General features: G+C 35.4%; 1 protein-coding gene across 1 annotated transcript in view; it reads left to right on the top strand.

Moving 5' to 3' along the window:
• Window positions 1-17,264, top strand: part of LOC143254997 (atrial natriuretic peptide receptor 1-like) — a 42,638-nt gene that overhangs the window by 2,468 nt on the left and 22,906 nt on the right. The window contains exons 4-10 of the mRNA XM_076509957.1: window positions 2,981-3,116; window positions 5,657-5,731; window positions 6,994-7,071; window positions 9,391-9,495; window positions 14,741-14,812; window positions 16,117-16,270; window positions 16,781-16,951. Coding sequence (XP_076366072.1) covers window positions 2,981-3,116; window positions 5,657-5,731; window positions 6,994-7,071; window positions 9,391-9,495; window positions 14,741-14,812; window positions 16,117-16,270; window positions 16,781-16,951 — 791 coding nt within the window. The remainder of the gene's footprint in view (window positions 1-2,980; window positions 3,117-5,656; window positions 5,732-6,993; window positions 7,072-9,390; window positions 9,496-14,740; window positions 14,813-16,116; window positions 16,271-16,780; window positions 16,952-17,264) is intronic.

Genomic DNA, 17,264 nt, shown 5'->3' with positions numbered 1-17,264 from the left:
CACATTATTCGCTATGAAAAAGTTCTTTATCCTGCGGGCACTGTGGATTGCAGCGCTGTTCTGCTGAAAGATCCAGTCATTTCCACACAAGCGAGGGCCTTCAGTCAATAAGAATGCTCTTTCCAACATGCCAATGTAGCCAGCTGCTGTTTGACGCCCCTGTATAACCTGAAGCTCCATTCCTTCTGGAAGGAAAAAGCACCCCAGATTATAATGAAACCTCCGCCACTGTGTCGTGAAGAATATTCTTATCGTGCCAGTAACGTTGGTAGCTATTTGGACCATCCAGGTTAAATTTTTTGTCATCAGAGAACAAAACCTTCGTACACTTTTCTACGTCCCATATTTGATGCTTCTCAGCAAAGTTTATCCGAGCTGTTTCGTGGTGTGGAAGGAGGCGTCGCCTTTGAAGGCGTTTACGGTTTATAAAGCCTTTCTCCCGTATATGCCGTTTTATTGTTCTTGAGCTGCATTCTGCGTCCGTAAGGGCCTTAATCTGGTACGACGATCAACTGGTGTCTTGCTGCACAACCCGTCAAATTCTCCTGCTCAAGGCCGGCGAAATTTTCTTGGGTCGATCACTTAAAATTCTCGTTCCGTATCCCTCAGAGTCTTTTAGGAAATTTGCAACAGCAGTTTAACTACGTCCTATCTCACCAGAGATGGCACGTTGAGAGACACCTTGGTTTTGCAGTTCGACAATTCTGCCACGTTCATACTCTGTCAACGTTTTAGCCTTTGCCGTGTTTTTACCTAATGTAGCACAAGAGATGTCAGTGGGAGATGTTGACAACGCTAATGCTTGAACACAAATGACTAAATTTCGTTACGTGTTTACCGATTAACGCTTTGTTTCAGTATAGTCTTAAACTTTTGATCAGCTAGTATTTAGGCCAATTTCATAGAGTTCACATTTTCCCTATTAAATGCTAAACATGTTTTTATTTTCCCTTTTCTTATTTCCATCTTTTGAAGCTCTACTTAAATAAGTGGTTGGGTCTAACAATGCAAAATGCATATTTTTTCTTTAGGTTCATTGGCCTAAGATTTTGTCCAACAATGTGTATATATATATATATATACACACATATTATAAAACTTTAATAACAATTTCATTTTCTGGATTTATTAAACCTATGTAGCTCTTTTTTAACTGATTTTCTTCAATATGATGGAACATGTTATCACTAGCTCTGTTGAGGTACTCTCTTCGCATGACATAGTTGTTTTTGAAAGTCACTCAAATTTTAATAAATATTTGAGAAAAATGGAAGCCAGATTCAAATAACACAAAAAGTCACCTTCACACGTTTTCGAACACTGCAAATCAAATAAATACAACATAACCATAAAAAACACCCACATATTAAGTAGGGAAACAAATATAAATAAACGCGAAATCAAAGAGGCCCTACTTATACAACAACTCAAGCCCGAAATAAACCAATACAAAGGAACACCTTTCTATCTGTTTTAATAAATATATTCAACATCTAAGCACGCCCTCTACATTCCTACCCTGAATTACACAACCGCCTTCAAACATGTGGTCAGATACCAGTCTGTAACTCTTTCTTTCTTTGTAAACCTGACGATGGCCGAAGAAGGTTGTTCTTCGCTCCTCTATTAGTGCCTTCTCTACCCATACCAGCCGTTTTTAAGTATATAACACACACATACAATTTTACATCGTGGTAACTGTTACGGTTTTACAGTTGTTTATGTTGTACTTTACCTGTTTCTTTCCTACTTTAGTGAGCCGTTATTATCTGTAATACATGTATTATTACGTGTGCACCGCTTTCTTTAATGTCACAACAAACCACTACGATACGTGTTCTCTTTCATAAGACAATAAGTTAATGTTGCACTGCTTTCTTTCATGTAATATTAAACTGTTATTATATATTTAACTTATAAATCAATGAATAATTGATTGAATAATGTTGATAGTTGTAATCTTACTCCACGACTTTTATAACTTTACACCAATGTTGGTGTGTTGTTACAAAGTTATCCACGATATTTGTAATTTTATACTACTGTCAGTTTGTTTGTTTCTGAATTTCGTGAAAAGCTACACAAGGCTATTTGCGTTAGCCGTCGATAATTTAATAATGTAAGACTAGAAGGGAGGCAACAAGTCATCACGACCCACCGCTAACTTTTGGGCTACTCTTTTACCAACGAATAGTGGGACGGACCGTACATTATAACACTTCCATGACTGAAAGTGCGAGCATGTTTGATGGGACTGGCATTCGAACCCACGACCCTCATATTGCGAGTCAAGCACCATAACCACTGGGCCATGCCGGGCCGCGAAAACTATCCATGTTTCGTTCCTAAGCTATTCACATTTTAAAATGTTTGTTTAACGCTTCAGTTTTATTTAACTATATTACTTTAAAATATCTTAACAGCTTGAAGAAAACACATTGCTATAAAATCACCTCCCTGGATTTTGTGCAGGATAAACTACTACTTGTTTTTAGCAGACAAAGAACAATATTGTAATACCAATTCAGTGTTTTAATTCAACCTTGAAGCCATTCAAAGCTAAGTTAATCATTTCAATGAAATTTAGTTTCTATGGGTCTGCAAACCAAACGCTTTACTTGTCAGATCTAACGTGTGTTTCTACACTAGCTCTAAAGAACTGCATGTTAATCCATATTAGGGTTAGTAGTACATTAGTAATGCCCAGTCTCCTGGTCTAACAGCGGTAAATTTTCGGGTTTACAATGCTAACTTGAGGCATTCGATTCTCCACACTAGGCCCGGTAGATAGCCCGAAGTAGCTTTGCTATAACAAAACACACAAACACACAAAGTAATGCTCAACTGCGACCTCAATTCCGATTCGCCAGCTAAATAACGATAATCTTCAGCTATCAATATACTGATGTTGTCCAGAGTCCAGCTTTGGTGCTATTATAAACGAGTTCATTATTTTAACAAATTGTTCTGACAAACATAGGAAAGTAAAATTGGAGTCGGAACTGAACAACCTGTGGTGGAAAATCCGATGGGATGAAATCATCTTCCACGACGGGAAAGTAAAGTCACTGGCGAGCATTGGTGGAAGTGAAGACAGTATGTCTAGAGCATCTGCTGTAAGTTGTTAATTTTTTGTTTTTATCTGGTTAGCGAATGGTTATACAGAGGACTATCTATTTATGTCCAGCTCGAGTACCTTCGCCCAAATTTAGCGTTACCAGCCCTGAAGCTTACCCCCGACCCAGTACAAGTGTACTAATGTATTTCTGGGTGAAGCGCTTGTACTTTACGTGTAATGATGTATCTCTAGATCAAGTGTTTGTACTGAAAATGTATTGATGTATTTTAGGATGAATGTCTGTTTGCCTCCATCAAATGTAATTATAGGTAAGAGCATGGAATTAGAATAGAGGTTTGTAGTTTGAGTACTTAATGACTACAATATATCCAGCCTTGTTTCTCTATGTTGTTGTTGTTGTTGTTTTTAATATCCCTACTTTAGACTGGCAAAATAATAACTTATAAAGCTGTTTTCAACGGATTTTGTTTTCCTTGTAAGTCCGCCTTGCTTGTTTATTCTGTATTTTTATACGTGTACAGCCTTAGCAGCGAATAGTAAAGTTTTAAAAGGTTGTTGCAACTGAATCACTAGCGATTAAGATGATTTTGTGACCAAATGTTTTACTGTAGTTTTATGCAGTTTTTTAAGATCTCGATTATGAACCACTTTCGTGACTCGTGATGAAATGTTCATACTACAAGTGAACTGATGTATCATTAGATGAAGTGTTTACACTGTAAGTGTTATATGTATACCTGAATGAAGTGATTGTATTGTAAGTGTATTCATGTATCCTTAGATGAAGTGTTTATACTGTAGGTGTTATATGTATACCGGAATAAACTGATTGTATTGTAAGTTTATTGATGCATCTTTAGATGAAGTGTTCATACTGTGTCTTATGTATACCTGAATGAAGAAATTGTGTTGTAAGTGTATTGATATACTTTAGATGACGTATTTATACTGTAAGTGTTTTATGTATACCTGAATGAAGTAATTGTGTTGTAAGTGTGCTGATGTATCTTTAGACTGAGAGTTTATACCGTGTGTTTTATGTATACTTGAATGAAGAGATTGTATTGAAAGTGTATTGATGTATCTTTAGATGACGTGTTCATACTGTATTTTATGTATACCTGAATGAAGAGATTGTGTTGTAAGTGTATTGATGTATCTTTAGATGACGTGTTCATACTGTATTTTATGTATACCTGAATGAAGAGATTGTGTTGTAAGTGTATTGATGTATCTTTAGATGACGTGTTCATACTGTATTTTATGTATACCTGAATGAAGAGATTGTGTTGTAAGTGTATTGATGTATCTTTAGATGACGTGTTCATATTGTATTTTATGTATACCTGAATGAAGAGATTGTGTTGTAAGTGTATTGATGTATCTTTAGATGACGTGTTCATACTGTATTTTATGTATACCTGAATAAAGAGATTGTGTTGTAAGTGTATTGATGTATCTTTAGATGACGTGTTCATACTGTAAGTGTTTTATGTATACCTAAATGAAGTCATTGTAATTTAAGTGTATTGATGTATCTTAAGATGAAGTGTTCATATTGTATTTTATGTATACCTGAATGAAGAGATTGTGTTGTAAGTGTATTGATGTATCTTTAGATGACGTGTTCATACTGTATTTTATGTATACCTGAATAAAGAGATTGTGTTGTAAGTGTATTGATGTATCTTTAGATGACGTGTTCATACTGTAAGTGTTTTATGTATACCTAAATGAAGTCATTGTAATTTAAGTGTATTGATGTATCTTAAGATGAAGTGTTCATACTGTAAGTGTTTTATGTATACCTGAATGAGGAGTTTGAAAATGAATATCAAAACTTCCTCATCCCAAACAGGTGGCACAGTTTAAATATTTTCCCCTTTAAGTTTTTGGTGGGAAATGAACTACATCGGTTTCTAATACAGTTTTAAACGGTATTTATAAAAAAAATTTATTTCAGGTCCATTACTTTATACGATCTTATATAATCAATACATCACGTAAAGATAATGTTGGTGTAGCAATAATCTCAACACTTAATACTGGGAGTTTTTTGTACATATTTCACTCAGAAAATTAATACTTTTACCGAATCTTTATAAACTTCTTCACACTCTGAGTTAACACAGATAAATCTTAAGTTTATTTTGTAAGATTCAGAATGTGGACCACGTCTTACGAGTCCACCAAAACCTTCATTTAATTATAATGTTATCCAATAAGATGCAAAAAGCGGACCACGCCTTAAGAGTTAAGTGAAACCATAATTGTATAATTTTACCCAATATGATGCAATAAGGGGACCACTACTTAAGAGTTAAGTGAAACCATAATTATATAATTTTACCCAATATGATGCAATAAGGGGACCACTACTTAAGAGTTAAGTGAAACCATAGTTTATAATTATAATTTTACTCAATAAGATACAAGGAGTGGACTACGTCTTAGGAGTTATGTGAAACCTTAACATTATTATAGTTCAGCGGAGAAACACTAGAAATTCAGAGCTTAGATTCGTGTATTATAAGATACCTTTTAACGTAACGTGTTCTATCCTCCTTGTATTTGCAGAGACAAGGTACTAAATCACAAATGGATGGCTTGACCGACAGTGACGTCATGGGAATCAAAATTGGACTCTATAAGGTAAAGAGACGGCTTAAACGTGTATACACCTGTTATTGCAGTAAAGTTTCCCCCTTTAATAGATAAGTAATAAGGAAATATAGCAGTTATAGTTTATTGTATTCAAAATATATATTTATTTAGAAGTATTGTGGTTAAATTACTTGTTTATACTCTTTCAATGAAAATATTTAGTTTAGTGTTGCTCTTTTTAAAACATAAAATTTACAATTAAAGCTTTGTACATAAACATGAAAATATTAGAACTCATATTGAGATCTAACAAAACCACTTCTTACCGATTTACGGGCCTAAGCAAATCGGCCTATTTTTTTTTTTTCTTACAGAATTATCTCCTTCAGTGATGTCGACAAAACCCACCTGTAGAGAAATATATATGTAAAGAAGGTCGAAACATAGTTCACTCCTCTACGTAAAAAATTTTAACCCAAACAAACCGTTTTTACATATATAATTATCTCCTTAGTCGAGCGAACTACTTTTCTTACCGAGTCACCAATTTATGTGAACCAACCTATTTTTCTAACCGCGTAACGGTTTTAGGCGGATCAACTTGTTTTCTTAACGGGTCATTGACTCAGGCTTAAGCGAATGGATTTGTTTTTCTTAATGAGTCACTGGCATAAGCGAACCGAGCTGTTTTACATACCGATTTCCCACATAGGATAGTTGACCTGTTTTTCTTACTAAGCTATCGCTTCAAGGGAGTCGACTTGTTTTTCTTACTAAGCTATCGCTTTAAGAGAGTCGACTTGTTTTTCTTACTAAGCTATCGCTTTAAAAGAATCGACTTGTTTGTCCTACTAAGCTATTGTTTTAAGCGAGTCGACTTGTTTTTCTTACTGAGTCACCGCTTTAGGCAAACGGGTCAAGGTAACAGTAAGAGTTTAATAAATCTAACGAGATAAATAAAAGCGGTTACATCTAATGAGTCAAAAGTGTTGGTATACAGTAACTTGGTGAAAAGAAAGGAAAATATGTTACACATGCTAAGTTAAAAAAATCAAAAAATCAAAATGAAAAGAGCATTTAAATCTAAGGAGTCAGGAGAATAATGGAGGTTTGGATTATATCATCTAGTCCTTCCATATAATTCTGGGAGTCTGTTATAAAAATACATAAATCAATAAACAAAGTGTTACATCCAGTTTATTAGTGTAGAGCTACTACTGAATACTAATAAATCAATGAGAAAAGTGCTACGTCCAGTTTATTAGTGTTGAGCTACTACTGAATCGTAAAGTTTTTGGTTTCATGTACAGGGCACCAAAGTAGCAGTAAAACCTTTGGATATTAAAAGACTCCATGTGTCGAGAGATGTTCTTCTGGATTTCAAAAAGGTAAGATGTCGAAGTAGCCTGTACCAGGACTTTCCTTCTTCATTATAAATACTTTATAATAAGTGAAATACGTCATGCTATTATTTAGCATGACGGGACTGCAGGGTCTAGTTCGAATCCAGTCACCGAACATGTTCGCCCTTTTAGCCTTGGGAGTAATATAACGGGACAATGAATCTCATTTTTCGTTGAAAAAAAAATAACTCGAGAGTTGCCACCAGCTGGTTATGCTCACCAATTTATGTGAACCAATCTATTTTGTCTTACCGTGTGACCGTTTTAGGCGAATCCGCTTGTTTTCTTAACGGGTCATTGACTCAGGTGTAAGCGAATGAACCTTTCTTCTAATCCATGTTTGTCAATTACCGAACCGCAGACCAGCGCAGGCCTATCAGAACTACTTTGCCGATCAGTCGGATTTTAAAAACAGCAACAACCAAAAAAGAAAAACTGACAGGATATTAATTTATTAATATGTAAATCGTGATTATTGTTTTGTACTTGTACTTTAGTGGGTCAGTAGTTTAAGGAGACAGCGAGCTAGTCCATGATATTAAAACGGTTGATAAATGCTGTTCTTGGTTACCTCACTTTTAAATTACGGTCGGTTAGCGCAAATGACCCCTCGAGTATGTTTATGCAAAAGTGCAAAACAGACAAGTCTGCAGACTAGTTGTACATGGAGCATATTAACTATATGATAATATACTAATATTGAGTGGATATTATTACTAGGTGAGGGCCCGGCATGGCCAAGCGCGTTAAGGCGTGCGACTCGTAATATGAGGATCGCGGGTTCGCATCCCCGTTGCGCCAAACATGCTCGCCCTTTCAACCGTGGGGGCGTTACAATGTTACGGTCAATCCCACTATTCGTTGGTAAAAGAGAAGCCCAAGAGTTGGCGGTGGGTGGTGATGACTAGCTACCTTCCCTCCAGCCTTACACTGCAAAATTAGGGACGGGTAGCACAGATAGCCCTCGAGTAGCTTTGTGCGAAATTCAAAAACAAACAAATTACTAGGTAAAGCTTGCTGACTGGATATTATTACTAGTTGAAGCTTACTGAGTGGATATTATTTGCATATTAGCTTACTTAGTGGATATTGTTAGTAGATTAGCTTACTGGGTAAATATTATGAATAGGTGGAGCTTAATGAGTGGATATTATAAGTAGATTACCTTACTAAGTGGATATTATTACTAGGCGAAGCTTACTGAGTAGATATTATTACTAGGTGGAGCTTACTAAGTGGATATTAATACTAGGTGAAGCTTACTAAATGGATATCCGAAACATGAAAAGAAAGCTATATTCTCTGAGTTATATTTGTCTGGGGACGAAATAATTGAACTTAGTTAATACCCTTTATTGTGGAAGAGCATATAACGTTAGTTTCATTGTTATTACTTTTTGTTCCAGGTACTTTTAAAATTAAGTTTTCTTATTATAATAATATTAATATTTATCACTGTCAGTAACCTCCATTTAATATTATTATTATTTACTATTATCAGTAACCTCCATTTAATATTATTATTTACTATTTTCAGTTACCTCCATTTGATATTATTATTATTTATTATTATCAGTAACCTTCATTTAATAATATTATTATTTATTATTATTATCAGTAACCTCTAATTTATTATTATAATTATTTATTATTATCAGTAGCCTTTAATTTATTACTACTTTTCGTGAAATAATAGAAAACTGACCGTTGAAATTATAACTTCTTTCGATATTTATTGGTGTATATTTGTTTGCTTCGTAGTTAGGCACGAAGGGCTATCTGTGCTCTGCCCACCACGGGTATTGAAACCCAATTTCTTGTGGGATACGTTTGCAAACATGTCGCTGTGCCACGGGGGAGTAGTTGTAAACGTGTCCCCCGAGTTAAGTATTAATTATGAAGTAGTATAAATCTGAGTGTTAAAAGTATGATTTCAAGAACTGTTCATTCCCGTTACCCTTCATACTTGTCCCCCGGTGGAACAGTGGTAAGTCTTGGGATTTAGAAGACTAAAATAGGGTTTCGATTCCCCTCGAGGGAATCGGCAGATGGCTCGTTGTGTCTTTATTATACGAAAACACTCACATATATTCATAATTTATTCGTTTTGTTGCCACCAGGGTAATTTGTCTTTTTTGATTTCTTATTGGCCATTTTGTCATTGATTCCAAACATATTAAAGGTTTGCAAAAATTAGCGTTTTCATTCTAACTGTCACATGTTTTTTTGTTTTCATTTTGCATGTATTAAAAAGGTTTCAGCCGTGAGTTTCTTAATAAAACTTGTAATTCGTGTTTATTTCAGATGAGGAACGTCACACACGAGAATCTAGTTCGCTTTATCGGATTCTGTCCTGACGAACCGTGTACCTCCCAGATTTCAGAATTTATCTCCAGGGGCAGCTTAAGGGTATTGTATTTTAAAGTTTCTGGTTATAAAAACGCAGATATCTTGAAAATAATAACCCAAAAAAATTTTGGAAAAAAAGTGAGAGTATTTCTTCCGACAAAAACACAAATTACTTCATACAACACATCACACACAATCGCAAGGACCGACTCGGAGAAAGCAGACCTATTAGCCGACTACTACAAATCCTCATTCAGTGACCTAAAATCAGTCGACTTTGACACACAACGCCAACAACATGTTAATAACTACATACATACAAATCAATCTTCCTTCACGCCACAATTCCCCGGTAAGACACTAGAAAACCATTCAAATTCAATCAATAAAAAAATCACCACCACAGAACATGATCAAATACCAAATATTATTTACAAAAAAGTTCCAGTCTTCTATTACAACATCTCACCAATATCATGAACATCTCACTAACAACAGGTTATTATCCCGACACATGGAGAAAAGCCATTATCACCACGATACCAAAGAAACAAACAAACAGGACACATCCTGATAACTTCCGTCCTACCAGTCTCTTAAGTTGTCTTGGCAAACTGATGGAGAAAATCATTTCAAATCGACTCCTCCATTTCTGTGAAATAAATAACATTCCATCCGAACCTCAAAATGCTTCCAGAAAAAACAGGCAAACAATAGATCACCTCACACGACTCACTGAATCAATTTACAAAGCATTTAAAAACAATCAGGTAACCATAGGTGTATTTTTGGATGTTAAAAAAGCATTTGACAGTGTTTGACACAACGCCATTAATATAAATTAACTCATCTGAAAATAAATCCCACTATTATTAAATGGATATCAAACTTCTTAATTGATAGAACAGCCCAAGTAAAGGTCAATAAAACTTTATCAAAATCTTTCAATATAACTGCAGGAGTGCCCCAAGAATCCGTCCTGTCGACACTTCTATAAATTATTTTTGTCAGTGATATACTTTTCTCAGTTTAACGTACACTTACAATACGCAGACGACATTGCTCTCTGGAGTATCTCTAAAAACCCAGTAATGGCCATGTCTCGCGTTCAAGAATCACCAAACAATGTCACGAGCTGGAGCAACAAGTGGAGAGTAGTTTTAAATCCAACAAAAACACAAGCAATCACTTTTTATAGGAAAGTAAAAAGACAGAATAACTCTGACAAAAGTAAATATCACACTTGGCAATACGCCTATCATCATGAGCAGGCACATCACATTCCTTGGCATCACATTTGACTCAAGATTAACATGGAAAAAGCATGTCAACAACATACACTCATCCATCAAAAAAACGCATTTCATATTTAATGACCATATCCAGCAAACATTCAAACTGCTCACCAGAGACTATCATCCAAATATACAATGCTTACATCCGTCTGTTAATAGAATACGGATGTCAAGTCACATACAATATTTCTAACAACACACTACAGAAAATCCAAGTACAACAAAATAAAATACTAAGAGCAGCAAACAGACTACCAATATACACACCGGTCAAATATATACACCAAATCAGTAACTTACCAACTCTTAGAAACAGGGTCACAGAAATATCTTACAAATATTACTTGAAAGCAGAAACCAGAAACAAACCAACTGCATCATTATGTAAACTATCCAGTGCATCAACAAAATACATTTCATCATATAGCATGTTTGAACAACCACAAATCACTCAACAAGAAATATAAGCACAGATTAGGTAGATACATGTTTATATTTATTTCTCTTTTAGATTCGGGCACAGGACAGGTAAAACTTTCGGCGCCTGTCCTGTGAAAGTGGGTTTTCTTGGGGCACTCCTGTTTCCCCCCACATCCAAATTCCAGACATTGACTCTTTAGATGCCAGCCAAGACTACTGCCCAGCCCTGAATCAGGTCGTTTTATGTTGATATTTACATTGACATCTGCTTGTCTGGCTCTGGACTGGCTCACTTCTTCGCTTTTTCTCACCCGCCAATTTTATAATGTCCCGTCGCACTTCATACCTTAAATAAGAAAAAATTAAATATTAAATACAGGCAAAGTTTCAAGTACAGTTAAATAACATCTCACGTGAGGGGACGAAGAGGAACCGCAACGTTCCTGATCACTCCAGTTGGGGAGGGAATTCTTGAAACTCCTCTCTATATAAACTAAACTCCTGCCAAGTTTGTCTCTCTATAAACTAAACACCTGCCAAGTTCGTTTGCGTTTGTCAAACATCCGTTTAAGGTCAGAAAATTAAAAGAAAAACTCCTCTTAGGTATAAACTGACCAACAATAGAAAAACAGAATAAATATAAATATACCGAGGATGTATGCTACGGCTCAGGTCAGAAGATAAATAGTTTTAACATGTCGTCTTACTATCATATCAGTTTAAAATATAAACTTGTCATAAACTATGAAGCAGTTATAAATAGTTTGGATTAGGGATGTAGTGCTGTTGGGGTGCACCAGAGCACCGCTCGGGCACGTAAAATTTGAAGTGAGTTCCGACACTTCAGAAACTACATATATAAAGCTACTCAATTTATACCTGGAATTAAGTGTATTTCATACCACTATGTAACGCAAATTTTGTTCCTGGATAGTATGTGCTAGTTCTAAATTGCTTATGTTGTAAAAGTACAGAAAATGACCATTATTATTTTCAAACTTTGCTTTTGTGACCTGGATAAAGAAATTTAGAAATTAACCTATTTTCTATGTAAAGACGGGCAAATTTGCACATTTTCATTTACCTAAGGTCTGAATAAAACAACATATGAATCAAGATTTACATGTATTTATACTACAGTTATACAAAAATGAACAAAAAGGTTCAAAAGTGAGTAGTTTTTTTGAGATTTGCAACTGTAATGTAAATCACTTTCACGTATCAGCCCCCAAATATAGTCTCCCATCATGTTTTCGTTATACGCTCTTTGGTAGGGGCGTTCAAAGTCCAGTATATCTTGGTGGAAGCGCTTAGTATGCTCCCATGTTTTCCTTGAATTTTTTGAAGATGAACGTCAAGTATATGGACTTTCAGGGACATCCTGCAGCCCATTTTGCCGTTGTTAATCACTAGAGCCTCAACCAGTTCCACATAATTTTCGGCCTTGTGATTGCCAAAGAAGCCCCAAACCACTGCAACAAAGCTGCCCTAGGCTTTTTTCCCTTCCTACTGAGCTTCTTGAGGAATTCTGTGCATTCCAAAATCTTCTTCTTTATTTGTGGTCCAACGAAGACACCAGCTTTGACCTTTGCCTCAGACAGTTTAGTGAAAAAGTCTCGAAGGTACTTGAAGACTGCAGGCTCCTTATCAAGAGCTGTGACAAATTGTTTCATAAGACCCAACTTTATGTGCAATGGTGGGAACAATACCTTCTGACTCACACTTGACATTGTGCCTCCCCACAGAGAAGTGGTCAGTGCTTCCTGTTTCCAAAGGGAAAGATGACAGGAAAACTTGGTAAAGTCTCTTTGGAGACCCATCAGGAATGCCACCATTTTGAAGTCTCCAATAACCTCCCAGCCACACTCATCATACTTCAAGGCTTCTAGCAAGGTCTTGCCGCTGTTGTATTCCTCTTTAAGGTGTACCAAATGAGCCAGGGGAAGAGACGGATACTTATTCCCATTAAGAAGCAACACAGCTTTGAGGCTTCTAAAACATTCTAGAAAGATTTCCATTAAGAAGCAACACAGCTTTGAGGCTTCTAAAACATTCTAGAAAGTTCTTGAAAATTCTTGTAAGTTCGGAAAAATTCTCTATCAGCACTGAATCTACCTGGATTGTTCTGGAAAATGTGTAATTTTGAAAATTTTGTAACCCAGGTCAGAAAAACAAAGTTTGAAGAGAAAAATAGGTCTTTTCCATTTACTTTAGGCATTAGAAATTGGGAAATAATGCTTTCTGCCCAGGAACAAGAGAAAGTAAAAATTTTGTTACATAGTGTAATCAAACACTTAGAGTGCCAGAAAACACTCTACCTGTTTGCGATTCCCCATGTCCAATAGTAGACTTCCCTCTCGCAGACCTCTCAGTACACAGTGTTTCATCCTTTCTCAGGAGCAGGCATCAGACACAATGTAACCGTCTTGTCTTAAAAGCATGTGTTAGAGAGTTAAAATGGTGAAATGTTTTTTGTCATACGTCACGTGGTTATCAAAACACTTAATAAAAGTAACTTTTACAATTATACTCTGTGTTCAAAACCCGCACGTCTTCAAACGACTTATTGTTTACATGATATACAAAGAAGGTCGTTATTTTTTGGCTAGTTGTATTGACAGGACAGGAGATGTACAACAAGGCATTATAGAAGTAAAGGTTGTTAACAGTGTACTGCATTTACAAAGACAGCAAATTAATAGTATGCGAATATAAAACTTGTTTTAATGTTACTGATTTTTATTTGGCAAACCGCTCTTGTTTTTGTTTTGTTTTGCTGCTGATATAAAGGAAGTTGAGTTACACGTTTTCTTTTGATACTGTAGGAATATGCAGTTTAGTACTATTGTAAATCGTATCAAATAATTAGCGTTTGTTTGAAGTTAAGCACAAAGCAATATGATGGGCTATCTACGCCCTGCCCACCACGGGTATCAAAATCCGAATTCTAGCATTGTATGTCCGCATACATACCGTTGTGCCACTAGGGGGCAACAATTGGTGTTAACTACATTTTCTTTACCTAAAATGGACTCACAACAACTGAACTTAGCTTTTGAGATCTTTACCATTATGATGACGTCATACGTCTGCCAAATTTTGATAGGGCTCTGGTGTTATAATAATCAGCACAACATCACCAGATTGTATTATTACATAAATTAAGCACACTGGCTGGCAGTAACTGTAATTAGAGGATTTGACCATTTTAACATGTTAAGGTTAAATCTCAATTGACATAGGAGACATCAATGAAAAATAATCACTCGATAAGTATCTATGACTTATCAAATCACATAAAAAGTTTCCGTTTTTTTAATTTAAGACAAGATAGGTCGGCTAAAAAAGTATTAGGACTATTTTAACAGTGTTTTTTTGTTACTCTAAACATCTATGTTTGTTCATTAAAGTCTAGTAGATAGGGTTAAAGTTTTGTTTTCTTAAACCAGAACCTCATGTCTCAGAAAGATATTAAGATGATATTTAGAATATTCATGTTTTATAACACAGGACCTTCAGGTGTTTAAAATATTCATGTTTAATAACACAGGATCTCCAGGTGTTTAAAATATTCATGTTTAATAACACAGGACCTTCTGGATAACGATTCCTTTAAGATTGATTGGCCCTTTCGATGTTCCATCATAAATGACATTGTAGAGGTAAGTTGATGGGAATATTTCAGCTTGAAATGTCACTAATACAGTCTTTAAAAAATTGTACTTGGCTTTAAAACGTTAAAATGATCTGAGAATAGAGAGAAAATTCAGCATACGTGTGTCGAACATTATCCGGTAATAACCATACCGGATTTTGGAGATGAGTTTCCGTGTTCTGTGTCCCGTTACCAAAAAAGAACAAGGTAATAATAATAAAAGTAAATCTTGCTCTGAACGTTATTACTATGAGTACGTTATAAAAGGAACGAACTAATTCCATTATTGGATCAGAGAAGAACTGGCGGTGGATGGTATTCTCTTTAGTCTGTCACCACAAAAGTCGGGTGTCTAATGTAGAAAACCGTCCGCGGAATTCCTCAAATAAAGAAATACATTGAAATCTATTTAAGATAGTTTAAAGACATTCATTTCTTGATTCTTCATTAAGAGAAACCCAGATGAAATAAAAAATTGTTTCTCAGAACGGCTGGTGTGGGTGTTAACACTTTTATTGACGAGCAGAAAACAACGTTTTGACCTTCCTAACAAACCTGTGAACCTGACGATGACCGAAGAAGGTCGAAACGTTGTTCGCTTTTCTACGTAAAATATTTTCTCAATCCAAACGAGCCGTTTTTACATATACATTTAGTGGTTTGCTTACCTTTGACGTTAATGTAAACACATATTTATTTGAACAAGGGCTTTCGTGTGCACTTCTCTCACACAAATTTGAAATGTGATTTTCTATCGAGAGAATTATTAGTGCACACTTTGAACGAACCATAACTTGAAAGTTTCATGCTCACCGATACAATGGTCTACAAAACCACAGTTGACAGTTTATTATCAATAAAATACGTTTGAAGAAAAAAAACATATTATGAGCTGTTACCAAACTTCTAAAGCGCATAATTGTAATAGAACAAATTAATTCAGTTTCATTTACATTGTGTGATTGGTGTTGGAAATAAAAATAAATAATAATATGTGTAAAATAATGAATAATAATAGAAAGAGAAGTAAAAATAGTTGCTGTTGATCTGTTGCTCGTTATAGTCGGTGGTTAGGAATTTGGAGCGATGTAACGCTACCTGATATGCGCAATAACAAACATGCTGCGACAGGACTTCATAATTAGGAGGAGGAGCAACCAATATCGTATAATCAATTAATTAGTCAATTAAATACGTATCAAAATAAATTATTTATTGTTTCTGTCCCTCTCATTTTCTCTGTATTGTTTATTTTTGTTCTTATATATATTTATTATATATATATAATCCATAGTCCACATTATCTTCCAGGGAATGTCGTTTCTTCATCAGAGTTCAATAGAATTTCATGGTCATCTGAAGTCGACCAACTGTTTGATCGATGGAAGATTCATGGTGAAAGTGTCCGACTTTGGTTTGCAATCGCTACTATCACAAGCCGAGATGCACTCACGACCGCACCCACGTAGGTGACGTATAAATATAAAATAAAAATTCTGTAGTTAACTCAAATACTCAACTTCACCCACGTAGATAATACGTATTATAGCAATATTAAGGACTTGTAGCTGACTCAAACAATGGACCACATTCATGTAAATGATACGTGTTATTGTAATATTAAGATTCTGCTAGTTGAGTCAAACAGTGGACCACACCCACCTAGATGATACGTGTTATTGCAATATTAAGGTTCTGCTAATTGAGTCAACCTGTGGACCACATCCACGTAGATGATACGTGCTCTTGTAATATTAAGGACAACTCCTTTATTTCTTCAATGCATACATAATATTAGTACTTGTATATAACATACATTCTTCAAATATTATAACAATCTACTTATTTATTTCTTCGTGTCGCAATATATACTGTACGTTTAGTATAATAAATCAACTTTGATTGACTGTACACCTAGCAAGGAAATAGCTTTGACTGTATTTAGTGACTAAATATTTCCTTCTCTTTCCTGTAGGAACATTATTGTGGACGGCCCCTGAACACATTCGTAATAAAATCTTCGGTCTTCAAGGTTCACAAAAAGGCGACGTCTACAGCTTTGCGATTATTCTTCAAGAAATCGTTACTAGATTAGAGCCGTTCGAGTCCACTGATTCGAAGTCGAACAAGATGTATAGGCCGAAAGGTAAGCTTGGTTCATGAGTAACTAAGTGAACTTTATCATTAACGTAAAACGCAAAAGACCCGACAAACGTGAGTGCTTTTGGAAGACGAACTTCATATCTTTCTTCAGGGAACTGATGTGATCAGTGAAGGTTGAGAAGTATAAGATTCGAGAAATGAAACCAATACACACTTTCAACTGAGGGTTCGTGACAAAAATAACAGTAAATCCCGGTATTCAGTTCAAAGAGTCGTTTGTTTGTTTGTTTGTTTTTGAATTTCGCACAAAGCTACTCGATGCTATCTGTGCTAGCCGTCCCTAATTTAGTAGTGTA

Source organism: Tachypleus tridentatus, chromosome 7 (genome assembly GCF_004210375.1).
Source record: "Tachypleus tridentatus isolate NWPU-2018 chromosome 7, ASM421037v1, whole genome shotgun sequence".
In the NCBI taxonomy this organism is placed as follows: domain Eukaryota; kingdom Metazoa; phylum Arthropoda; class Merostomata; order Xiphosura; family Limulidae; genus Tachypleus; species Tachypleus tridentatus.
The sequence above is the reverse complement of the archived record's forward strand: the minus strand, read 5'-3'. Positions and strand labels throughout refer to the sequence as shown.